The following is a 26562-nucleotide window of genomic DNA, read 5'->3' on the forward strand; positions in this document are numbered from 1 at the left end:
ACTTGTAAGCAACATTTACATCTGTAAGCCTGGCAAGTTTCAGAAAGTTTAGGTTATCTACTGATTTTTAGGAATTTTTAAAAGTTTTTACAAATAATTTTTAATAAAATGCTACAAGAGGTATTCACTTAAATTTCTGCATAATAAGACTACATAACCAGGGCATCAATCCTGCAAAGTTTCAGAAAGATTCGTTCATCTACTGATTTTTTAGGCACAAATTGTGGCACAAAGAGACAATATGAGCAGGACAAAAAGCCTGCCAAGTTTCAGAACAATCAGTCTGTATCCACTGATTTTAAAGCATGTTTTCAATTTAAGTACATGTGATTAACCTAAATCATTTCCATAGCAATGAGACTTAAATTCCTGTTATTCTGGTGCGAGCAGAGTTCTGGGAAATGTAGTTTAGGATGGGGCCTTTTGAATACTCTGCTACAGAGGTCCTTGCTTTTCCAAATAAATTTCCCAGAATTCTGCTCGTGCCGGAAGAATGGGGCTGCCCACTTTAAAGCGGTGATAAGGGGGTTATAAGCAATAAGCATAATTGTAAAGTGAAATGCTGGTCCTGTCAGAGGAAGCCGGCAGGTAAGTAGGATTTCACGGGTCTGATTTGCTGGGTGTGAGGGCAGAGGGCTGTTTGGGGAGGGAGTATAGCTATGGGAATTTGGACAATATAAGTTTGGAGTTGGCTAATTTTAACAGAGGATGGTTATAGGCTGGATATGAAGGGAGATAAACAAATGATTATCAAATAGCTATTTTAAGCTTAAGTTTTAAGAAATACACAACATTGACCTCCAAGCACACATCTTTATATCTCTCCTGCAAACACCACAAAGACACAGAGATGCTGAGGTGAGGAGACCAGCTTTGGAAAATGCCGTGTGAGTGGCTTTCTTCTGATTGGCTGACAAGGGAAAAAACAGCATGCAGCAGTCCTTGTCAATCACATCAGCCCTCGCCCCCTACCATCCAAGACAATTACAGACGGAGTATGTTACATTGAAATAAAGGCTCTGAAACAACAAATCTTTACCAATCTATTGGAAAGGCTTCTGTTTTGACTTGTAATCTTTCAGAAGGGTCCCTTTCCGATAAGTAATTTGGAGATTTGTTAATATGAATCATACAAATCTCTGAATTGTGAAACCAAACTCCAAAGCTTTGTACACCCCTGCTTCCTAATCACAATCACTTATGTAAAGAGGATGAGAAAATTATATGCTTTCCATCTGGACTCTCTCAATATGACTTTTCATGATGGCAAAGTCATCTTCCACTTTGAACCTACTTTCCTACCAAAAGTAGTGTCTTTCCATCTTAATTAAGATGTAGTCCTCCTGTCCCCATCCCTTCACAGCTCTGGAAATGGCTTCACCTGTCCTGAATGCCTGCAAAGCCCTCGCTTTCTACTCACATTTTTTTTATCGCATCAGAATCGAATTGAGAATATACTGCAAGTCGCTTCTGGTGTGAGAGAATCGGCCGACTAGCGAGACATTGCCCAGGGGATGCCTGGATGTCTTACCATCCTGTGGGAGTCTTCTCTCATTTACCCATATGGGAAGCTGGGGCTGACAGACGGGAGCTCACCCTGTCTTACGGATTCCAACCTCCGACCTTCAGTTCAGCAATTCAGCTGGCACAAGGTTTAACCCACCCATTGCTCCACTGGGGTTCCTCTACTCACAATGATCCTCCAGAATCAGAGAATCCTGTAGTCTACTCGTGTCATGGAGGAAGGAGTGCTGTCTCCCATGTATTGCCTCAAAGACTGCCATATAGGTCATCACCCTCATCAATCTGATATATCGGTTTTCCCACAAACCACGATCTGTGGGGTTTTGCTCCCACTCTACTCATGCTGTCACTACCTCTTATGCTTGGCTAAGGAATATATCACTTCTTGACATCTACAGACCTGCCACTTATCCACAGCCCTCTATTTCGTACAATACTAGTATGGATGTTAATTTTGGTAGTGCTGTTATCCATCATCAGCTGACCTGCCCCATCTCCACTGGTAAACTAACAGATCTCTAATTGTGTGAGGTACAGAGAGTATGAAGAAGGAGGACAAGTTATTTACCTGTTGTGGTAGTTCTTTGAGTGGTCATCTGTACCCTCACAACAGCCCATCTTCCTCCTCTCTGGTTTTTCTGATCTACCAATCTCTCCAGTGAACATTGAAGTTGAGGGGGGAGGGAGCTTTCTTTCTCTTTTATTTCTGTATTTGAAGCATAAACATGGATGATTTTGCATTGATAGGTTTTCCATGCATGCTTACTGATATTATTAATTCTATTTGCATTATGTCCCCCGATAGCTTTGATTATATCACATGTCTTTATTAATTCCACCTTATTTCTACAAAGGTTGGATCTACAGTGCCATATAATCCAGTTTCAGGATGCAGATTACTTCTTTGAACTGGATTATATACGTCTACACTGTCATATAATCCAGTTAAATGAAGTTAATCTGCATTCTGAAACTGGATTATATGGCAGTGTTCTATAGATGATCCCTCATGACAGAGTATAATTATCTTCGAAAGGTAGAGTCTTGGTGGTAGGTCCGTAAATGACTGTAAAGACCTATTCTGGATCCGCATGGTCTTTCACAATGAGGACATAGATTTCCAGATGGAAGATGGTCCCAACAAGGGTTTGCTTGATGTACCTCCTCCTTGGCATGTTTCTCTCTTTTGCCCTCTATTTGTGCTTCCTTAAAATCCATGGCACTATTAGTAACAGCTGACCTCCAGTTAAAATGCTCGAGGGCCAGGGCTTCCCAGTTTTCGATGTTTATTTCACAATTTTTTAGATTAGCTGTGGCAATGTAGATGCAGACTTAAGTTTATCATTTCCAGATTTAAACACTTTACATTTATCTGATTAGAAATGTCTCACCTCGCTTTGCTCACACCAAGTATTACAGTCAATCTTTTATATATGTGGGTTTAACTTTTGTGGATTTGATTATTTGCAGATTACTGTATTACTTTAGAAATCAAAATCATGAACACTATTTCTTTTACCTGAGAGAACACTCTAAGCATCTCTAGATCCTCCAGCACGATTCTATGTTCAACTTTCAACAGAAGCGGACCATGGAATCTTCAGTTATGGATGCTTCATTTCCATTATCAAAGGGCCCTTCCACACATATAACCCAGAATGTCAAGGCAGATAATCCACAATATCTGCTTTGATCTGGGTTATCTGAGTCCACACTGCCATAAAATCCAGTTCAATGTGGATTTTATTCAGCTGTGTGGAAGGGGCCTGAAAGATCTCTGTCCTCTTGCTGCTCCCCAGTAGCTTCCCTTCCAAACATTATCTTCCTCCCTCACCTCTGGAACTATCAGTCCATTGTATAAGAAGAAACATGGGCACCTTTATTGAATGATCATAGTTGTAAAGTGGTGAAGGGAAAGAGAGGGGTAGTCTGATCAGAATCTATTTATGTATTTATTTACAGTATTTATATTCCGCTCTTCTCACCCCGAAGGGGACTCACATTGCACACATATAAGGCAAACATTCAATGCCATAACATAGAACAGAGACAGACGCAGGCACGGGCTGGCCTAGAACTCATGACCTCTTGGTCAGAGTGATTTGTTGCAGCTGGCTGCTAACCAGCCTGCGCCACTGCCCTAGTCACCAGCCTAGTTTGTACAACACCAGCATATCACACAGACAAGAGAAACAAAAGCAAACAAGTTAACTTTATGGTTGAGTGGCGTATCCGATCCAATAAGATGCTGGATAACATCCAAAATATGCTTCTTTAATGGCCTCACCAGCTCAACTGTCCTGTCATGGCAGTCTCAGAAGTAAGGATGAGCAGTACAAAAATGGTGTACTTTATTTATTCATGTAGGCCTACTCACCAGTGCAAAGAACTGGATAACTGAATAATAAACAATGAGGAACAAGATTTGAGCTTCAAAAATAGTCATTTTTATTAAAACTTTCCTAACACAAATGCCCCTATACCCCGTATCTTTGAGAAAGCAGTGCAATTAAAAATAATTTATGTCTATTTACAGTTTAAAAGAATGTATCCTCAGTAAGGATGGCTGGCAAATTCATGTAATCCAGAACATATTCCATTAGGAAGTGTTGGGCCCTTTCTACACTGCCATATAAAATCTAGATTATTTGCTTTGATAATAGATACCCCTTCTACACTGCCATATAAAATCCAAATTATCTGCTTTGAACTGGATTATATAGCAGTGTAGACATATAATCCAGTTCAAAGCAAATAATGTGGATTATCTGCTTTGATACTCTGGATTGTATGGCAGCGTAGAGGGGCCTCATATAATCCAATTCAAAGCAGGTAATGTGGATTATCTGCTTTGATAATCTGGATTACAGTGTTCCCTCACTACTTCGCGGTTCACTTTTTGCGGATTCGTTGTTTTGCGGTTTTTAAATAAATTCTAAAAGAGTATTATAAATAATTACAATTTACAGCCTAAGGAAGAGAGGAAGGAGAAGCCAAAGGGAGAGAAAAGGAGCCCAAGTGGCAACGGGTGGAGAAGGAGGCAGTTTATCAACACACACTTGGTTGATAAAGACTTAAAATAGTTTATAACTACTAAAAAAGTTTAAATTTTAAAATAAATATAGTGTCCCTACTTTGCGGATTTTCACTTATTGCGGGTGGTCCTGGAACCTAACCCCCGCAATAAGTGAGAGAACACTATATATGACAGTGTAGAAGAGGCTGTGCCTGCTATGTCAGCCTCTAATAATCGTTGCCTGCTGGGAGAATGATCTGGGGGGGATAGACTGAAGGCTAAGAGCCTTTTTCCTGCTTTATCTTGTATTTCTTTTCAAATTATTATTCATCATGTTTTTATACTATCAAAATGCAAATTTTACTTCAGAGTGAATGCAGCCATGAAAGACTACTCAACTGCCATAGACGAATTTGCTAGAAGAGAGGCTGAACCTCCTATTCCACAATTGCCTTATACTGTAAGTTTCTAATCTTTTTGAGGATAATCTTTCTGGGAATTATAGCTCATTATATATTATATTCAAACATAGTGAATTAACTGAATTAAGTAACTCCTTGAGTAAATCCCAAGCTTTAGCCTTTCCATTTCTTTTGTAGTAGGAAAGCCATGTAGTAGGCCTGCATTAAGACCCTTGCCAAGGGGTTTCACATACACTAAGACACCTTCTCCACTGCCAGATAATCCAGATTATCAAAGCAGAAAATGCACGTTCTCTGCTTTCAACTGAATTGTTTCAGGGCCCTTCCAGACAGGCCCTTTATCCCAGGATCTGAGCCCAGATTTTCTATTTTTCCCAGATTATCTGGTAGTGTGGGCTCATATGATCCAGTCTAAAGCAGAAAACTTGGGATAAGATCCTGGGATATAGGGCCTGTCTGAAGGGGCCATATAATCCAGTTCAAAACAGATACTGTGGATTTTATATGGCAGTGTAGAAGGGGCCTAAGATACTAACACTTCTATTTAAAGAGCCTAAATTATGTAGTAAAATGTCAAGAGGCGATGTAGTTAGTACACAATTCACAAATTGTTTTTGATATATCTAACATACATTGGTATTTGCATCTTGAGAAGGACAGAACTGCATTTTAAGTACATATTGACTGGGGCCCTTCCACACAGCCATATAACCCAGAATATCAAGGCAGATAATCCACAATATCTGCTTTGACCTGGATTATCTGAGTCCATACTGCCATATAATCTAGTTCAATGTGGATTTTATAGAGCTGTGTGGAAAGGGCCTAAGGGATCCCTCTCCTCTTGCTGCTGCCCAGTAGCTTCCTTTTCAACATTCTCTTCCCCCCTCACCTCTGGATTATATGAGTCTACACTGCCATCTAATCCAGTTCAAAGATGATAAGACAAGGCAAGGAGCTGGAAAGTGGAACCTCTTCCGAGGAAAGACAAAGTTGACACCGCAATGAAAATATAGTGCAGAGTACTTTTAACAGAATCCCAAGTCTGTAAGAATTAGGGAGTACAGGGCCCACGAAAGTTCTCATGGGAAAACTAATCATTATCTAGTTTGAGAGCGAGTCTGACTTCTTCTCAGTCCTTGTTTTCTACTTCTATCTTGGGTAACAAAATCTCTCCAATTAAAACTTCAATTCTCCCCCAAGTCTGTACCATCTGGTGTGGTTAATGCTGGAGAGAATTCGGAATGTTTGCCAATTAGCGTATCCGGCATCTGCAAGGCCATGGGGCCTGAATTCTGAGCAGGAATGTCTTCGAATTCCGCCTCCTCATCTGTTTCTGACTCCAACTCTTGATGAAACCTGGGCCATGATGGCTGAGCCACAACAACTACATTGATACAAAGTTTAGAAGTAGGATGAAATATTAGGGAACATACACAGTTGCACAATTAGAGTATGAAATTGTTCTTTGGCTTGTAGTCTTTTGACACGCTTTTTAACATGGGGGAAAACCAAATGCATATAATTTTTAAATTTTTTTAATGTTTTTGTTGTCATAAACAGTGTTATTCAAGTGCATATTGAGTTCAAGAAATATAACTTTTAAGATTTAAATTATAAACAGAACAGCAGTTTCAAGTCCTTAGCAGGAATATCTGAATGCCATTGTGGTGTAGTCATAGTAGAAGAGCAATTATTATTGTTAGTCATAGGTGACAATGGTGACAGGTAATGTCTGTGTTAGTATAATGTCAGTGTGTAAGTATTGACTGCTAGCAGCCCCTGCTATCATCAGCATCCCACATCTGCACTGGTTCTACTAGTCAGGTAACAACTGCATCCTAACATGGTGCTGGCTGAAATGACTCTCCTGGCAATTTTGACTGATAATTGCAGGGAGAGTCATTTCAGCCAGCACCATGTTAGGATTCAGTTGCTTTTCTCCTTCCTAGTGATCACCATAAACTGAACTCTCAATGCAAACAAAGACATCATTCCTCATCTGCTTTTGGGAAATTAATTTTTGTTGTGTCTTTTTTTTCAACAGATGAACAGTGAACAGAAACAAATAAGAGTGAGTGAAGCATTTAAGTGCTTTAAAAAATTTAATATGTATTTTATAGTAAAATGCATGTCTCATTGTACAATACAGAAGATGACATAACTTTTTCCATACTCTGTTAATAGCATTCTATTTTAGTATTCTTGAGACATATCTCTTTTTTGACATTTAATATAAATATCAATTTGAGCTAAATAAAAGTTCTCTGTATAAAATTGAAAAGCGTCTAGAGAACTAAGTGTAATAAAAGACAACACTTTTAAATAACAAAACAATGGGAAATCCATAATTTCATGTCAAGTAAGATAACTGATATACACTGATCATGGTGTTTTTCAGACCAACTATCTCTTTCTGAAGAAATGTGTAGAAAGTAATCCAGTGGTGCCTATTCAGATGGAATGGTTAGAATCCATGCTCACTTTGATACCACAGAAACTAATGGAAGGCAAGGACAGAGAGAAGCTTGTGGAAGAGCTTCTAGCTGAGGTAAAAGAAGATTATGAAAAGAGTATGAAGAGATATATGGGTAAGTTCTTCTGGCAGTACTGTATCACAGCTATACCAATTATATTCCATACTAGCTTGGGGACCCGGCGGTACCCGGGTTATTTGAAAAAGGCATTATTTGTCTTTGAATGTTATGTATTCTCAGTTTGAAGTGGGCAAACTATAATTCTCAGAATCGTGAGTCAATCCTCCCCAAACCCTGCCAGTATTCAAAGTTGGCCATTTTGGGTCTGTGTACCAAGTGTGATCCAGATCTGTTGTTGGCTGGTCAGCGCTTGGCTGCAGTGTTGTCTGGATGGGGTGAACAATTACAACTCCCAGATTCCCGGACATCTGTCAGTATCCACAGTAGGCTATGTTGAGTTTGTGTTCCAATTGTGGTTCAGACCCATTGTTGGCTGGGTTCAGTGGTCTGGATAAAGGTGAACTACAACTCCAAAACATCAAGGCCCATTCCCACAAACCCCTGCAGTATGTTCAGTTGGTCATGAGGCTTCTCTGTGCAAAGTTTGATCCTGGTCCATTGTCGGTGGGGGTCACTGTTTTTCTGGATGCAGGTGAACTATAACTCTCTTTCCCCCAAATTGTCCAATATGTTTTATTGGTTATGGGGGCTCTGTGTGCCAAGTTTGGTCCTGGTCCATCATCGGTAGTGTTCACTTGCAAGTGAACTATAAATCCCAGTACCTACTCCTCCCAAATGTCCAGGCCAATTCCCCTCTAAACCCAGTAGCATTCAAATCTGGGCATATCAGGTATGCATGGCAAGTGTGGTGCAGACCCATCATTGTTTTGGTTCATAGCATTCTGGGTGTAGGTGAACTACAACTCTGCTAAATTCCCCAGTAGGAGTCACAGTGCTCTGAGTTGATGCAGGGTGAATGACAACTTCAACCATGCGGAGTCCATGGAGAACCCTGGGATGCCTGCCTGTGGTGGAGGAAAAAGCAAAATCTATGATGAAATGGTCCCCAAATGAAAGCATTCCTTGGGTGGTGGGCCATAGTGTCTGGGAAGGACATTGGCAGGGGTTGGGGCTACATGTTCCTGGTGCTCACTGTAACCTGCAATGTCAGTTGAGGGAGTGACTTGGTGGCCACTCATCACTGGGAACTGTAGTCTGTTTGTGGAGGCTGGAAGCTGTCTCTGTGAGCAGACACCTGTGCCACATACACACATACAGGTTTTCACTTTTATCTATATATATAAATGAGTGATGGAATTAGGGCTGCGGACAAAACAACAAAACTACAAGCCCCCCAACCTCGAAATTTGACAACACAACCCATCATCCACGGCTCTAGGTTGATACAACAAAAACAAAACAAAAATAAAGTCCTAATTAGAGGGACATGAATAATTGTTTTTATCCAATTGCTGCCAGTTAGAGGGCTAAGCTCCGCCCACTTGGTCTCCTAGCAACCTACTCAGCCCAGGAGAGGCCTCACTTAGGCCTTTTCCATAGATTATCTGATTTTAATTGGATTATATGGCAATGTAGACTCAAGGCCCTTCCACACAGCAATATTACCCATTTATAATCTTATATTATCTGCTTTGAACTGGATTATCTTGAGTCCACACTGCCAGATAATTCACTTCACAGCAATTTATACAGCTGTGTAGAAGGGGCCTCCATATAATCCAGATAATGTAAGATTATAAATATACAGTAGAGTCTCACTTATCCAACATAAACAGGCCGGCAGAACGTTGGATAAGTGAATATGTTGGATAATAAGAAGGGATTCAGGAAAAGCCTATTAAACTTCAAATTAGGTAATGATTATACAAATTAACCACCAAACATCATGTTATACAACAAATTTGACAGAAAAAGTAGTTCAATACTCAGTAATGCTATGTTGTAATTATTGTATTTACAAATTTAGCACGAAAATATCACAATGAATTTAAAACATTGACTACAAAAACATTGACTACTAAAAGGCAGACTGCGTTGGATAATCCAGAACACTGGATAAGCGAATGTTGGATAAGTGAGATTCTACTGTAATATGAAATAATTACTGTGGTAATCCAGTCCAACCCAATTCTGCCATGGAGGACACAATCCAAGCACGCCCAACAGATGGCCACCCAGCCTCTCAATAATAATAATAATAATAATAATAATAATAATAATAATAATAATAATATCATACAATCCTAAGGTTAGGAGACACCCCTAAGGATCATCCAGTTCAACTTCCTTCTACCATGCAGGACAATACAGATGGCCATCCAGGATCTGCACAATAATAATACAAATCGAATCATAGAATCAAACAGTTAGGAAAGACCCCTAAAGGCCATCCAGTCCAACCCAACTCTGCCATTGGACGATATAATCCAAGCACTCCCAACAGATGGCCAGCCAGTCTCTCAATAATTATAAGAATAAGAATATCATACAATCCTAAGGTTAGCAGATACCCCAAGGATCATCCAGTTCAACTTCCTTATATCATGCAGGAGGACACAATCCAACCACTCCTGACAGATGGCCATCCAATATCTGCACAATAATAATACACATCGAATCATTGCATCAGACAATTTAGGAGACACCCCTAAAGGCTATCAAGTCCAACCCAATTCTGCCATGCAGGACACAATCCAAGCACTCCCAACAGATGGCCACCCAGCCTCTCAATACTAATACTAATAATAATAATAATAATAATAACAACAACAACATCATACAATCCTAAGGTTTGTAGTGACCCGTAAGGATCATCCAGATCAACTTCCTTCTACCATGCAGGAAGACACAATCCAAGCACTCCTGACAGATGGCCATCCAGCCTCTATATAATAATGATGATGATGAAGATGATGATGATGATGATGATGATGATAATAATAATAGAAGCATAGAATCCAAGAGTTTGGAGACACCCCTAAGGGCCATCCAGCCCAACCCTTTCTACTATGCAGCAGGACACAATCCAAGCATTCACAACACATGGACAACGTATAAATACTATACAATACTACACAGGGACATAGACCCCTCTATCCTCACCACTTCCACAGTACACAAACAACCAAATGCATACTAAACATAAAGACAAGCCTAACCCTAACCATACAACAGACATTCAATACCACCACTACCTCAACAATTTCTCACCAACACCACCAGACAACGCCACAACAGTGCGTGGCCGGGCACAGCTAGTTATTGATATAGAATAGAATAGATATAGATAAGATATAGATATAGATAATATAGATATAGCTATAGATTATCTACACATTGATACTGTGAAACATCATTTAGCATTCTTTTCTATATATTATTTTATATGCATTGTATACATCTTAAAGCATATTGCTACTACACATAATCTTGTATCAGCATTGATATTAGATTTTATAATGGATCAGTTTCCCATTTTTATTTTCTCAAGATATGGCAATGTGTTGATTGTCTCTATTTTTAATATAGTACTTTATATAAGCACTTCAGTAATATTAAAATAGCCTTATAAAAGAACATCCTCATATTGTAGGAGAGTCTGTGTCTCAAATAAACTGACTAGCTTGCTTGCGGGATTTACAGAGGTACTAGGCAGCCATTGTAACCAGGATCCTGGATCAGATGGAACTTTTCCTTTATTCAACAAGACTGTTTTACATTTCTGTGCCTAAGGTCGCCTCTAGACAATGCTAATCTGTGACACATGTCAAGTTTTCAAGAACAAGACAACCATTTTACTATTTAATTTATAGTTTATGAAAATGAAAAAAGGTTTTAATAAAAATAAAGGTTTTTTTAAAAGAAAAAATACAGAATTCTTTTTTACAGCAGAGTTGTAATTATTTAAGGGATACCAGGCATTTCCCTAAAATACAGCAGGGAATTATTTAAAATATGAAGGAAGCTTATTTTTACTGCTAGGATTCCTATCTTTCTGCCTCTGTGTTAATTGATTAGCAGAGCAAATAAAAGTGAACCAAGTTGCTATAAAGTTATCTGTATCTGTATTTTCATTCAATTCAGTATTACAAAATGAGATATTTTGAAGTACTACTTTGAAGTGATATCCCTTGATTTATAATAGTGTTACAAACTCTTAATCTGTTCTAGTACGAAGTGTTCTCGTGAAGCCTAGTGTAAAGTTGCTTGAGTATGAGAAAGAAGAACCTTTGCCAGTTGAACCTGTGTGAGTAAATTGTTTTAATGAACATTTCACGATCTAATCGATCTTATCTATTGCATATATGCACAATCAGAAGCATCCTGCTGCTGTCTTTCTGTGTTTATTATCTGAATGATCATTGACTTTCAGCTGGTTCCCTTAGAGCAAAACATAGTTTAGCATTGTGTGAATATATGTTCCAGCTCCTGCCCTCTCCTATGTACTTTGCAATATCAGCAAGGAGAAATACTATTGTTGTAAAATGGTTTATTTAAATATGCCAAGATCATTAGGTCTGAGCCATAATTCAAACATAACAAATTCAAGTTTGGACATAATGGTAAACTGTTTTGATTACTTGACAGCAGAAGCAAAGGTTTCTGGTTTCCCCCACACAGCCACAACAGAGAGAAGGAAAATATTGCAGTTCCCTGAGACCCAGGTCCCTTCTACACTATCATATAACATTCAGATGATCTGCTTTGAACTGGATTATATGGCAGTGTAGACTAATATAATCCAGTTCAAAGCAGATAATCTGATAATCTTGATTTTATATGGTAGTGTAGATGGAACCTCAGTGTCAATACTCAGGTCCAGGATGAGGAGGAAGAGGGCTTCCTTCCAGTAGATGAACTCAAGATCATGACTGAGCAGTTATCTGTGCAGTCTGAGGATGTGGGCCATTCTGATGTAAAAGTCAGAACAGGATTAGACTGATGATCAGGAATTAACTCACCCTTCCTGGCTTCAGATGAGGCTAGATTCCATACAGCTACAAAGATAAAGTAGGTTGGCACAGAGGAAGGCTGCACAGCTATAAAGGCTTGCTGCTGGCAGCATAAATAATGGATTTGGCAGTAGCCTGGTGCTGGCGGCAATCGTTGTTGTATGGAGAGCTTCAATTGGAAATCTTTAAAACCTTGTACTTTGAACCTTGAACTTCGTATGTTGGACCTCTGGTGAGCTTCATGCTAATGGACTCTTGGAATGGAACACTGTGACTATTCTTTGGCCTTGCCCTTTGAATGGTCTAAATGCTGTTATGACTAGGATTGCTTCTAACGATCTTTGCTGACAGAACGGCTGTAACCTCCTGACAGTCATATAGTTTGGATGGCAGAAATTCACAAATAGGTTTGGGAATTATGATTTCAGCTTGATGTTCCACAGATCACCAATGCTTACTCTCCTGTTAATATCTGATACAATTTAAAAAGGTAAACAGATTGTAACATTTTTCTCAATTTGTTGCAAAGGATAGATTTTTCCAGCATTACCAGCACAACAACTACAGGAGTATAGATTCTAGAATTGGATATTTGAGAGTTGCTACAAATTTGGTCTGGAGAGCGTAATTGTGTCTTCAAAGGCATCAATATTCTTAGCAAGTAATTAGAAACTTATAGTGGGGTAGGGCTGGAATAATAATAAAAAGATAGGGAAAGAGGCCACTGTCCACACCTGATATAGAGCATATCTTTCAAGAAGATAGGTTTTTTCCTGAGGCATAAACATTAAACATTGTATGTTATTGAGGCAATGATGTACTTCTATGATCAGATAACCAGAAATATGAATGTCTTTGATTATGCTTTTGTTTAATAGCTTCATTGAATTTCTTTTTCCAGAGGACTAGATTTTTCCAGGCCTTGGCACCAAAGCTTTTTACAAGCAAGAAAACAAATTTTTCAAAATTTACATATTCTTCACCCAACTCTAAGAATTCTACTGGATATTGGTTACAAAACCTTTTCTGACTTACTTATTGCAGATATATCAGGTTTCAGGTAAAAATTAAATTGTGCAGTTAATATCCTAAATTCACACTGTATATAATTCTAAACAGATATACTGTGTACAGTGGGTGCTTGGTATCCAGTGTAATTAGTCTCCAGGACACCTATGGATAGCAAAATCTAAGGATATTTAAGTCCTGTTATATAATATAGCAAAAATATACTATCTACAAGTCTCATAATTTGTGGAACCACTGATATTTACAGAAAACATCAGACAAATATTTTAAAACAAGTGTGTCTAAAAATTGTAAGTTTTCTTTTATACAAATAAGATGCATACCTTGCATTTTAATGCACATTTATTCACACACATCATATAAAGTTATTATATGACTTGTAAGAAAAATATGACTATTAAGAAAATTTGCATTTCAATATTTATAATGCATATATATTTGCATTATAAATGCATATTTTAAGTGGTCATTTTTCTCATCTAATTAGGTTTGGTCAATACAACTTCATTTTTCAATTATCCCTATTTTATTTATTTAAGGGTCTTTTAATTGTTTTACTGTGCACCTAAATCCATATGTAGTAAAATGTATTAAACACATGCATAATTTATATATTCGGGGAGTGATTGCAACAATGAAGTAGTTAAATGACACCTTTGGGATTGGTGCATTGTTTAAAATGTGTTATGTTTATGTCTGTGTCTGATCTTTTATAGTTTTATTATTTTAATCTACAGTGATATGTTATTTTAAGATATGTGATGTATTTTTACATTTATGTGAGGCATTGAATTTTTCCATCTTCTACATTGTAAACCACTTTGAGTCCCCCAGGGGTGAGAAAAGTGGTACAGAAATGTAACAAATAAATATGAAGTCACAAATACAATATTAATCTTAATGACATACATTTTTATATTTAAGGTCAAAAGGTCCAATTGAGTATGAAACTCTTCAAAATGATGTGTCTATAAACTGCTTGAAAACAGAAGAAAAGATACTGAACACATGGTACCCAAGGGTTATTAATCTCTTCACAAGAAAAGAAGCATTGGAAGGTGTAAAGCCTGACAAAGTTGACTCTTTCTATAATTGTGTGGCTACACTTATGTCTAACCAGGTGAACTTTTCAACTTTTGGTCAAATGCTTGCTTTGTCCAGAACCCCATGTGTGCTCTAGTGCAACTTTGTGGCTCCTATGCCTGATCCTTTCAATGGAAGAGTACTTTTGGGCAATATATGAAGGAAAGTACTCTCTGTGGTAAAGTGTATTAAAACGAGTGTGAAGCAGGGCTCTATACATGATTGAGAAACGCTTGTTAGAGATTGCATTGATTATTCTCCAACTCAATGTAAATTTTATATTGATTATATTCAATAATATTATTTAGATGCAATTAATGGTATCTTTTTATTCAATGAATTCTAATTTTCTTTAATTTGAGGATAACTAGGTTTTAAAGGGCTTAAACTGATAAATACCCCTATACTAGCGAGATCCAAAAACAGTTGCAATTTAGAGGCTGGGCATCTACCAAAACAAGAGGGAAGATAATTCCATTGAAATGTCTGTTTATATATGTAAAAGTACCCACCAGGATTATGTGGACAGTTTCCAACAAGTTCTGGTCTGCCATGTATTTGTTGCTCTACACAAGTTTTATTTTTATGCCTCATTTCAAAATTTGCATTTTTATGTAATTACACATACTCCATATTGTGCTAGGATGATGTCAAAGGAAAAGATTTTAAACTTAGGAAAGTAGAAAATGAAGTTAGTGTTAATGAACTATGAATAGAAACATATGCAACAAACTTTTCCTCTCTCATGTGCAATGAACTTCATCTCTTTTTTTTTAGCTGAAAGAACTATTGAAAAGAACTGTTGAGGCTTATGTTCAACTGTTTGATGTTGATGACCAGCGCTGGTTGCCCTTATTTAAGATGGATCTGACTTTTGATGATGAGAAGATGGACTTCTATCCAAGCTTTCAAGATCTGCAGGATACAATTTTGTGTGTAGTTAGTTTGATTTCACAGACTCTGCAGGTACAGTTTAGCCTACTCTTTTATTACATAAATTTTTTCACAATGCTAGATGTTCATTTATTTATATTAAAATCTTAGTAGCTCTCATCAAATTAAGTCAAAATTTCAAGTTATGTGGCAATAATACAACCTTTATGTGTCAAGTCCTAAAAATATTTTATTCCAGTGTGAAAATATCAGTGTCACTTTCTTAGAAGTATGAATTGTTGCCCCAAAGAAATAGGTTGGAGATTGAAGATGCTTAGTGTTGGTCAGTAGAATTTATTTTATTTTTAAATATCAGTAAATAGTGGTAAGGTAAAGGTTTTTTCCTGACATTAAGTGACTCTGGGGGTTGGTGCTAATCTCCATTTCTAAGCCGAAGAGCTGGTGTTGTCCGTAGACACCTCCAATGTCATGTGGCCGGCATGACTGCATGGAGCACCGTTATCTTCCTGCCGGAGTGGTACCTATTGATCGGCTCACATTTGCATGTTTTCGAACTGCTGGGTTGGTAGAAGCTGGAGCTAATAGCGGGAGCTCACCCCACTCCCTGGATTTGAACCACCTACCTTTCAGTCAGCAAGTTCAGCAGCTCAGCAGGTTAACCTGCTGTGCCACCGGGGGCCCCTTTAGTGGTGGCTGCTCCATTTTTATTAGTTTGTTTTATATTCTGTCCTTTTTAAAACAAAGGTGGCTTGAATAAGATTAATAGTTCTAAAAACCTGATGATTTATATCTCAAACACAATTGAATTAGTGATCTTGTAAGAAACATAATTTATAACAGTACAACATGTAATACTAAAGACAAATGTAGTTTTTCATAACCCATTCATCATCAAATGCCTGATAAATATAAGAGTTTTTGCCTTCTGGGAAAAGGAGAGCGTGCTACCTGTGGGAGAGAATCCATAGCTTGGGTTCTGGGGTAGATTATTATTTGAGCGTTTTGCAGAAAATTGTTATACACAATGTTGATTGGTCTCATCCTGTGTAATAAGACCATGTTCTCACGGTGTTTCATGACACTTCTGTGTAGTAATTCAGCTGTATTAATTTAAGGTACATAGATCTGCTGAGAGGCAGCAGTCCTAAGTTAAAGAAGTACTATATTAACAAGAATAAAGTGCAATATAATGGTTATTTTTCCTTTCAAATTTGGTTTCTCTGGCTAATATATGTTGTAACTTGATATCAAATGAGAACTAAAAGACTGTGGATGTCTTTGATAGCATGTCCAGACTATACATTCTTGGCTCGGAGGCACAACTGCAATTTCGACTCTTGATACTGAACTTCCTGAGCATGTTATAGCATGGGCATCATCAATACTGAAAAAAGCAGTACAAGAGAACTTGAAGGGTGCAAAAGCACAGTTTGATTATTATGGTGAGTAGTTTAAGTTCAGTTTTATAAATTTATGTTTTATGACAGACTTTCCAAGTATTTAACATGGGTGAATTTCTATTACAATTGTTACCTTGCAGTAGAGAAGTATGGCTGGCTAGTAGATGGTGCTGCAGATGACAGAATAAATCAATTTGTGGAAGAAGAGCACAGCTTTGATGAATATGCAGAGGTAATTTTCAAGCTCCTGCCCTCCCTCCTGAAGATCTTCATTCTGCTTGCCTCCCCGCCCCCCAGGGACCTGCTCCTACATACCAGTATCATTTTCAAGCAGGTTCAACTGTTCCTCCTCCATAGGCTCTTCTTTAGCTACTGGGAGGCAAACCCCCTTCTTCCTCCTCCTGACCCATGGTCCTGACACTTGGTGACCAAATTTTACTTTTATGTGTAATAATTCATGTGCTAATTGAATGAATCTTGGCTTGTTGTGTTGGAGGTTTTCGGCGTTTGTGTGAAACTGCTTTGCCAGGAATGGCTCAGGACATTATTCCCTCCATAACCATGATTCTTTGTGATGTCGGTGAAATCACACATATGGGTTTGTCTGTGTATGCACAGTGCAGATCGGAACCTTTTAAATCTCTAAAAGAAACATTTTGGTGGTAACCCCGCCCACTCTCCCCATGGAGTACAAATAACCATGGGCAGAGCTGAGCCTCAGTTCCTTTTTTCCGCTGCTGAAACTGCAGCTAGGAACCTTTCTGTCTCTCCTTCTCTCTCCCTATACTTGCTACTCTCTTAATGATTTTTGGCTTAGTTTTCTTTGAACTGGACTCCCAACGGACTTCCCTTCTCTCTCCTACCCTCGACCTTGGACTCTATCTCAGACTTACCAAATTGGGCATTTTTGCAAGCTAGTTGCCATTATGGCCTCCGTTTCCCCTGCTAAAAAGTGTATCGCTTGCGGGGCTAAGCTCCTCGATGGGTATGCCCATGCATGTGCCTTCTCTGCCTATGGGAAGGCCATGTCATCCAGGCCTGTGCCATCTGCCAGGCCTCCCCCCGCTGCACACACTACAGTGAATCCCATTGTGTACACTCCTTTATGAGTGTCCCCTGGCGTCGCCAACTGCATGCCTGGTGAAACCTCCAACTTTGGAGTTGTTCGCTGCCAAGAGCTCCCTGGTCCGGGATATCGGCCATTCCTCCCCCTCCGGGGCCCTAGAGGAGTTAGGGCGACTAGGAGATCTTGCCAGGCCTCCCGTGATACTGCGGTAGTGCCTGCCAGAGCACTCCGCACATGTGGCAAAGAGGGCGATAACACCCCACCTCCCAGCACCATCAGGGAAGGCGAAGGAGGCTCCTGTTGCAGCCCAGCCACCTGCTCGATCCCTTTTTCACCCAAACACCACACAGACCAACAATAATAATAGTTTTATTAAGAAAAGAGTATCTAATGTAAAAACAGTTTCAAAATAGTGTTCAAAGTAAGCAGACTAAGCATTCACTAAAGTACCAGCAAAACCCAGTATCCAAAAGCAATTTCCAAGTTATATCAATGAGCTAGATTTCCAGGAGCTTGACAAAAACAGTTACCAACTCTGCATAAGAATTCCAAAAATCACTGAAGGCTAAAGCAAGAAACTGTGATCCAAAGGTGGTTGCACTTACTTACTTAGGCGATCCCTCGTAGCTCAAGGATGATGGTCCTCCAAGTTTAGTGTCTTGGATGTGGATGCATAGGTAACTGTGGAGACCAGTTCTTGACCCACATTTTCTTCCACAGTGAAGACATCAGTTTCTAGATGGAAGGCGGTCCCGGCCAGGGTTGGCTTGACGATCCTTCCTATTGGCACATTTCTCCCTTAAGCCCTCCAGTCATGCCTCTTCGAATTCTGCAGCACTGTTGGTAACAGCTGACCTCCAATTAGAGCGCTCAAGGACCAGGGCTTCCCAGTTCTCGGTATCTATACCACAGTTTTTAAGGTTGGCTTTGAGCCCATCTTTGCATCTCTTTTCCTGTCCACCAACATTATGTTTCCTGTTCTTGAGTTGGGAGTATAGTTATTGCTTTGGGAGATGGTGATAAGGCATTCAGACAATATGGCCCTTCCAGCAGAGTTGATGGTGCAGGTGGTCTTTGCTTCTTCCAGCACGCTGACATTTGTTCGCCTGTCTTCCCAAGAGATTTGCAGGATTTTTCGGATGCAATGCAGCGCGGTTGTATTTAAACCAGAATTATATCCAAACATTGGAAAACACAAACATGACCAGGCTTGAAACTTGAAACAAGATTTGTAATCCAGACAGTAGGCATGGAACTTAAACAGGAAAACAAGATACAGACCCAAGAACAGAACTCCTAACTCGAAGCTCCCAAGACAAGCAACTTGACACATGAAAATCCAATGTTGATTTCCCTGTTGAAGATTGACTCCAATTCCTTAAGAATACTCGCTCTTGCCCATGACATCACTCTTTCTCATACCTGGGTTCCCTTTGTTTATCTTTCAGCCTCTGAGAACAACAGATTTTTCTCTGTTTTGCACAATCCCTTCTGAGCTGTAAACACTGGCTTATTGGGAACCCTCCTGTCTCCCCCACATACCTTTCAGAGTCATTCCCTGGCTGATTCTCATGAGAATCACTGCCTGTTTCCTCAACAACAGATCTCCCCAAAAAATTCCCCTCATCTCAAAAAACACTTTCGCATTCCCCCACAGAAACACCAAGCTCAAACAGAATATCCCCATCATCCTCAGAGGCTTCATAGGCCTCAACAGCACCCAATAAAGGCAAAAGGCTAAAATGCCTGGTGAAAAAAAAGCAACAGGCTGCCTTCCATTGGACCCAGTGCCGCCTCAACAGCAGCCCAACAAGCCATGTCACTTGCTTCAGCAGTTGCTGCCATGCTGCCGTTATTGTCCCTGATTGAGCTCCATCACTTCTCGGGCTCAGCTGAGGTTAGCGCCGTCGGCTCAATGCAAGCTCAAAGAGGAGGTGGAAATGCCCTGCTCGGGCACCATATCATCAAGGCGATACACATGAATTAGTGCCTTTACATCAGAGGTCACGCTCCCACTTGAGGGGCCTCTCATCAATGTGTCCGAATGCCCGATCACCGTCTCCCAAAGCAGTTGCTCTGCTCTGAACTCAAGAACGGGAAACGTCATGTTGGTGGGCAGGAAAAGAGATTTAAAGATGGGCTTAAAGCCAACCTTAAAAACTGTGGCATAGACACTGAGAACTGGGATGCCCTGGCCCTTGAGCGCTCTAATTGGAGGTCAGCTGTGACCAGCAGTGCTGCGAAGTTCGAAGAGGCACGAATGGAAGGCTTAAGGGAGAAGCATGCCAAGAGGAAGGAGCGTCAAGCCAACCCTAACCGGGACCGCCTTCCACCTGGAAACCGATGTCCTCACTGCGGGAGAACATGCAGATCAAGAATAGGTCTCTTCAGCCATCTACGGACATACCCCCAAGATGGAAGACAATCATCCTCGAACTACGAGGGATCACCTAAGTAATCATGGAAGAAGTCTGCCCGTAAGATGGTACATCTTAACAATTGTTGTAAGATCTTGAATTTGAAAAATGACTTGTTTATTTTGTTAAAGTAGCTCCTGAATAAATAAGCAAGATTTTAAATAAACTAAATCATATTAATATAAACCAAATATAAATAATTTTAATAATTCTGCTTACAAATTATATTCATTGAGTTCAATGAGACTTATTTCCAACATTGCCCACATTAAGTAATATAACTTCTTTGAAGTTTATAGATGAATTCTTCACTCTTGCAAAAGAAATAATGAACTTGCCAATGGTAGCTCATTTCCCCATGGTACGTTTAGACTGTGAAGATCTCAAACAAGGATTGAGTGAAAAAGCAAAGAGCTTTGCTTATCAGCTATTGAATATAATAGCACAAAATCACAAAAGAGAAAATGAATCGTGAGTACATTTATTTCTATAAATAATTTCTTTCTTTAAAAAGAATACCTATGTTACTTTAGTAATGCACAATGACAGCCTCGATCAGAACTTCTGTGTAATTGTCCACACAGAATGGGAATGGATGCTAGGTTCTTGAATGCTGTTACAGTGGTGGTCTCAAATCTGGCAGTAAAACTAGGCTTGCCCATGTACTGAAGTATGTCAAAGGCTGTAGTACCAGATTCTAGCTAAAAAGTTTTCACCATGGTACGGATTATGAACCTCATCACATTTGCCACCAAAATCACCATGGATTGGAGAGAAGCGTCCATTGCATGTCCTACTCAGTTATTGGTTGCACTACCTTTAGGTTAGGTGTATAGCTTGGGGTTGCTACTACATCTAGCCCAACAGTCCCTAGAGTTGTTTTGTCCTGTAATGTATGATATATTGTACTTTTGCATTGAATTTATTGTACTTTATGTATATTTTAAGTGGCTGCATTGTACAACAATAGGAGAGCTCTTTGGGTAGCCATGTAGAGATATGGAAACAAATAAATATTAGAGTTTAGCTTCAGAGAATAATCTACATATGGATACATTTCCATATGCATCATTTTAGTAAGTAATTCTGATATAACTCACATAGCTTACTTTTCAGCAGACATATAAGTGCATTATAAGCTGCTTACAATTGACATATATCAGTCAATCAATTTATTTCTTAATTTTTAGGATATGTGATGAATTTGAAACTATTAAAGTGCGAGCATTGAAAGTTCCTCAGACAACAGAAGAAATGATGGAAAGTATTGTCTATATAGACAAAGCTAAAACCATAGGCATCCAGCAGCTGTATGAAAGAATCAAGGTAGAAATTGTTTTTGTATTTGCTATTTTAAAAATTAACTAATGAGAAATGTAATGGTGCTTTAAATTCAGCTGACTTTGAATGCTATAGCTGTATTGCTAAGAGGTGACATGTAAAAATTAATTAATATCCAGCCTTTGTTATTTTTCGACATGTGTAGTAGTATAAGATCATAAATGAGTTTCAGTTTTCTCTCACCTCAAACAAAATTCCAAATTAATTTTCAACTATTCTTTACTGTACATGTGTGTTAGCTAAAGTGTCTCTGTGGGGCATGTAGTACTTTCATATAGCTAGAACATATTCTTGTAGTTTTCCTCTATACAAGAGTGGACTTCAAACTGTATTAGCACTTTTGTTCATCACTTGTTCACTTCCCTCTGCTGTCACAATTCTTCCTCCTAGCTCTTTCTGTGCTTCTTTCTTCTTGCCTTCCATTTTTCACAAGTATATTTGCTTTGATACTTTTGCATATATCTTATGGCTGTTTAATTAGCCATGTTTACAGTGTTCCCTCACTTATTGTGGGGATTAGATTCCAGGACCACCTGCAATAAGTGAAAATCTGCGAAGTAGGGACGCTATATTAATTTTAATATTTATACATTATTTTAGTAGTTATACACTATTTTAAATCTTTATCAAACAATTGTGTGTTGATAAATCGCCTCCTCCCGTTGCCGCTTGGACTCCTTTTCTCTCCCTTTGGCTTCTCCTCCTCCCTTCCTTAGGATGTAAATTTTTTATGATTTATATTAGTCTTTTAGAGTTTATTGAAAAACCACGAAACAGCGAATCCACAAAAAGTGAACCACGAAGTTGTGAGGGAACATTGTACTTCAGCTGAAATCCTTAATTGTAATCTATGTTTAGCACTTGAGTTTAACTCTATCTTATGTATCTCGTGTCAAAATGCCTAAACTATTTAGCCAACAATTCACCACCTCTTCCTGTAGATCTATTATATTCACTATGGATGAGTTTAGATATATAGGACTGCACTATCAATAATCATATGTAAATTTATAGTAATATTGAAAAGGTCAATAAGACTGCAATCTGGGTTTATTATTCCTGTTTAAATGGAACTGCAGAAATCCTAATGATCTGATTGGACTCATCATAATGGAGTAACAGCATGATGGACCTAGGTATCAAAGCGGCCTTAACTGAGTGACATACCATTTACTTTGCAAAGTCAGTGAGTTCGTTTTCCAAGACCCCATTCCAGAACAAAACAGTTGAATAAAGTAACCAATAAAGCTTGTTTGGGATCTACCTTAGCATATGGTCTGAGTGTGTGAGATAAATATACTAAACATACATTACAGGTGTGGGAACAGATTATATCTGATACCCAAGTCAAAGATTTGATATAAGGCATGAGTTGGGTTGGGTTATTAGGAGATTGGTTTGATTTGATTTGTACCTCTTATATTAAATTGACCTGTTTGTTTATTACATCATGTACTTCGTATTTAGTGGGTTTTGTGATGATCTAAATTTTTTTAATAATAATAATATGCCTTATGATATGTTTCCCTTAGGGTTGTCATAAATTGGAAATGACTTGAGTGCTGGAAACAATAAATAATATTTTATACGCTATTCTGTATTATCTTTTATTCTATATAATTTTGCTTTGCATTCTATATTGTTGCATAGGTTTTAACAGATATATCGTTGAGGAAGCATCGGTGTTCAGATGTAAATGTTGTCTATGAAAAAAATTAAAAGTGGAATGCAATGAATTGAGCCTTTACCACCAAGTAAATGGGTTTTGGAGTCCTTTTTAGTCTTATGACATAACATGAACAGCTTTCCAGAGATAGTTTGTATTAGTGACCTTGTTTGGTCCTTTTTTATTGACTTAGAAATTTGAAGCTGGAAGAATATGAATGCTGAGAAGGGATGGGGGCAGTGAATACTTTTTTTTTACAAACCAACTTGCTTGGCTGTAATAGCTATTTAGAGGAAGATAGATCATGCTTGTCCAGCTTTCTTCCTTTGCTTCTGTATGATTTACCCTTCATCAGGTACCTATGCTGAAATATTTATATTAATATCAAAGGTATTGCTAAATCACTCCACCATTCTCATTTCTTGTTTATGCTGAAACAGACCAGTATAGGTATCTGCTCGAAAAGTAAATTTTAGAAATTAAACAACTTTCCACAATTGTTCACTTTTCCCTGTAGTAAGAGACATATAACCAGACATAAGGTAGACTATTAAGATTTCTCCAGAGATAATCCTAAAGGGGAATACCAGTAATGTCTCAATAGGTTGCAAAACAGGCACTTCTGCTTTTATTAGTGCCAGATTCCTGTTTGTTTAAACCAGAAATAAACAATTTCATTTTTTTATAGGAATGTCGACAGCGAATGAGTTATCTCCTTGATGTGTATTTCTTTGATGCAGAAGATTTGGCTCTTAATGCAGCTGTTTTATTATGGCCTCAAAATATTAATCCTATCTTCGATGAAAATGATGATGTAAATATATTTATTATGATTTTCATCCTATACATGTTTAAAAAATGCTTGGATTACAAGGATGGAATGATTTATGTTAATATTGAAGCCTGTGGTGAATAGAAATTATACATGATACATTTGTTTGGATTCACTGTGCAGTAACTCTCAAGTCTGTATCCTTCCTAGGTCTCAACTATAATTAACTTCTTTTCCTAATAGATTATTGAGCAATCTAAACGTAAAAGTGAAAGTGAATTATTGGCCAAACGTGAGAAATTGATAATGGAAATAGAAAGACAGACTCGGCGTATGCAGGAGTTCACAGAATTTTCTGATTTGGATCGCATGCAACAGGTCTGTGGTAGCTGCTGGAACTTTCCACAAGAAATATATACATTTTTAAAAAACTAGGAAACCATGAAGTTGGCAAAGAATAGAAAATAAATGAAATTTCACACAATACTAAACTGATTACAGTAAGCACTTTATTGCTGCCAGTCATGCTATAACAGCGCCTAATAGGCTTGTGACTCTTGCACAGTTGCATTGCATGCAAGAATTACAGTTGTTGTGGATGCATATCTGGAGGAAGAATTGCACTGGTAAAATATTGTGATTTATTTACTTAATTATTTCTATCCTGAAGAAAAAGAGAATGATTTGGGCAAGGTGAAGGGATCAGCTATAGACAGGCCAAATTCATTTATACTGATAGATTCATTCCACTTCTTCCTGAAATGGTGGTAATTGGATCTCTAAGCTGCAGCAAATGTCCTTGAGCAGCCACCTTTTTTCTTAATTTCCTCTAAGTAACAAGTTGTTACTCCTGCCAACCTAGCAGTTTGAAAACATGCAAATGTGAGTAGATAAATAGGTACCGCTCCGGCGGGAAGGTAACGGCGCTCCATGCAGTCATGCCAGCCACATGACCTTGGAGGTGTCTACAGACAACGCCAGCTCTTTGGCTTAGAAATGGAGATGAGCACCAACCCCCAGAGTCGGTCACGACTGGACTTAACGTCAGGGGAAAACCTTTACCTTTACCTAACAGGTTGTGAGGCCATGATGTTTTCTTAGTCCAAGGTGTCTATCAGTTATGTTTCCTTTCTATCCAACAACAAGTGAATTTGTGAAGCCCGAATATCTTTGTACACCATTTCCAAAACTTCATGGATTCTTATGAATGCATCTGTAACTGCCCTTTTGTCAGGAGGCCTAGCTTTGAAAGAAGAGTGTGCTTCTTAGAAAGTTGCTAGTGATAAATATTCAGTGTTTTCAACATTTAGATGCTAAGACCTTACAGAGGACCTTAGTTAAATTTTAGTTACAAACCATACATCTTTGTATCTGACACCATTAAAGACTCATCTTGCCTTTATTTTTAATTGGGTACTTATGTTTTTAAATTATAATGATTAGTAGCACAATTAACTGAATTGCCTACTTTTTATCAAGGAAATTAAATCTGTTTTCAGTATGTCACAGACATGAGGACATTGCAGAAACGCATACAAGATGCTGACGAAGCTGTTGCCTTTATTAATAAAGAAGAAAAGCTTTTAAATTGGGAACTGACGGAATACCCAGATTTGGAAACCTTAAAAGTTAACATTGATCCCTATCAAAAACTTTTTGTTTTTATACTGAAATGGCAACGTACTGAAAAACGGTAATGAAACACACAGTTGTTTAAATGAAAGAGTGATTGAAATATATAGAGTGTACCTGTTTGTTAAAACAATTAGTCTTTTTCTTTTTTGTTATTTAGCACTAAAGCTTTGCTACTGAGCCTTTTTTATTCTGCCACAATTTAAAAGTCAGACTGAAGTTTGGCACATGTTGAGAAACAACTTTTTTGGTATAACTTAGGTGCATTTTATGTATTTAAATTGTGACAAGCAAGAACATGATAATACTTAGCCGTAGTATAGAGTGTTGTGTTTGTATCTGTCAGGTTATTGCAGATAATTATCCTTGCTATATAAAACACAAAAGGATAAAGGTGACGATTTTGATCACTTGCTCATATAGGCTGTGACTAAAGGATGTTCCTTATATGTCTGCATAAATGGGACCCATACTGTTTCTTATTAGTATGTACAGATTTTTAAATGACAAGTTACCTCTCCATATTCCTCACCGAAGCCAGCCCTGCCATGAGGCATAGTGAGGCAGTTAATTGTCTTCTGTTCATCTGAAATTAGAATGAATGCAGATTGACACCATTTTAACTCCTATGTAATTCTAGAGTTGTGATTTGGTGAGGCACCAGCACTCTTTAGCAGAGAAGGCTGAAGACTTTGTAAAACTACAGTGCCCATGATTCCATAGCATTGAGCTGATTAAAGTGATGTGAAACTGCATTCATTCTACTGGATAGATGCAGCCTCAGTATTGCACTAGTCCCAGCCTAGCCTGTCATAGTTGTCCATGTCCACTCTGAAGCTCTGGTCACTGG

The 26562-nt window shown here is 38.4% G+C and overlaps 1 protein-coding gene across 4 annotated transcripts in view; it reads left to right on the plus strand.

Moving 5' to 3' along the window:
* dnah12 (dynein axonemal heavy chain 12) overlaps positions 1 to 26562 on the plus strand; it is a 179347-nt gene that overhangs the window by 6039 nt on the left and 146746 nt on the right. For 3 of the 4 annotated variants that reach the window (XM_062969868.1, XM_062969870.1, XM_062969871.1), the window contains exons 3-16: positions 4910 to 5000; positions 7010 to 7036; positions 7364 to 7553; positions 11631 to 11706; positions 13314 to 13472; positions 14366 to 14561; positions 15302 to 15490; positions 16704 to 16860; positions 16959 to 17050; positions 20594 to 20772; positions 21492 to 21627; positions 23997 to 24122; positions 24324 to 24458; positions 25580 to 25773. In XM_062969868.1, coding sequence (XP_062825938.1) covers positions 4910 to 5000; positions 7010 to 7036; positions 7364 to 7553; positions 11631 to 11706; positions 13314 to 13472; positions 14366 to 14561; positions 15302 to 15490; positions 16704 to 16860; positions 16959 to 17050; positions 20594 to 20772; positions 21492 to 21627; positions 23997 to 24122; positions 24324 to 24458; positions 25580 to 25773 — 1947 coding nt within the window. The remainder of the gene's footprint in view (positions 1 to 4909; positions 5001 to 7009; positions 7037 to 7363; positions 7554 to 11630; positions 11707 to 13313; positions 13473 to 14365; positions 14562 to 15301; positions 15491 to 16703; positions 16861 to 16958; positions 17051 to 20593; positions 20773 to 21491; positions 21628 to 23996; positions 24123 to 24323; positions 24459 to 25579; positions 25774 to 26562) is intronic. The other variant, XM_062969869.1, reaches the window with a different exon arrangement.

Source organism: Anolis carolinensis, chromosome 2, assembly GCF_035594765.1.
Source record: "Anolis carolinensis isolate JA03-04 chromosome 2, rAnoCar3.1.pri, whole genome shotgun sequence".
In the NCBI taxonomy this organism is placed as follows: domain Eukaryota; kingdom Metazoa; phylum Chordata; class Lepidosauria; order Squamata; family Dactyloidae; genus Anolis; species Anolis carolinensis.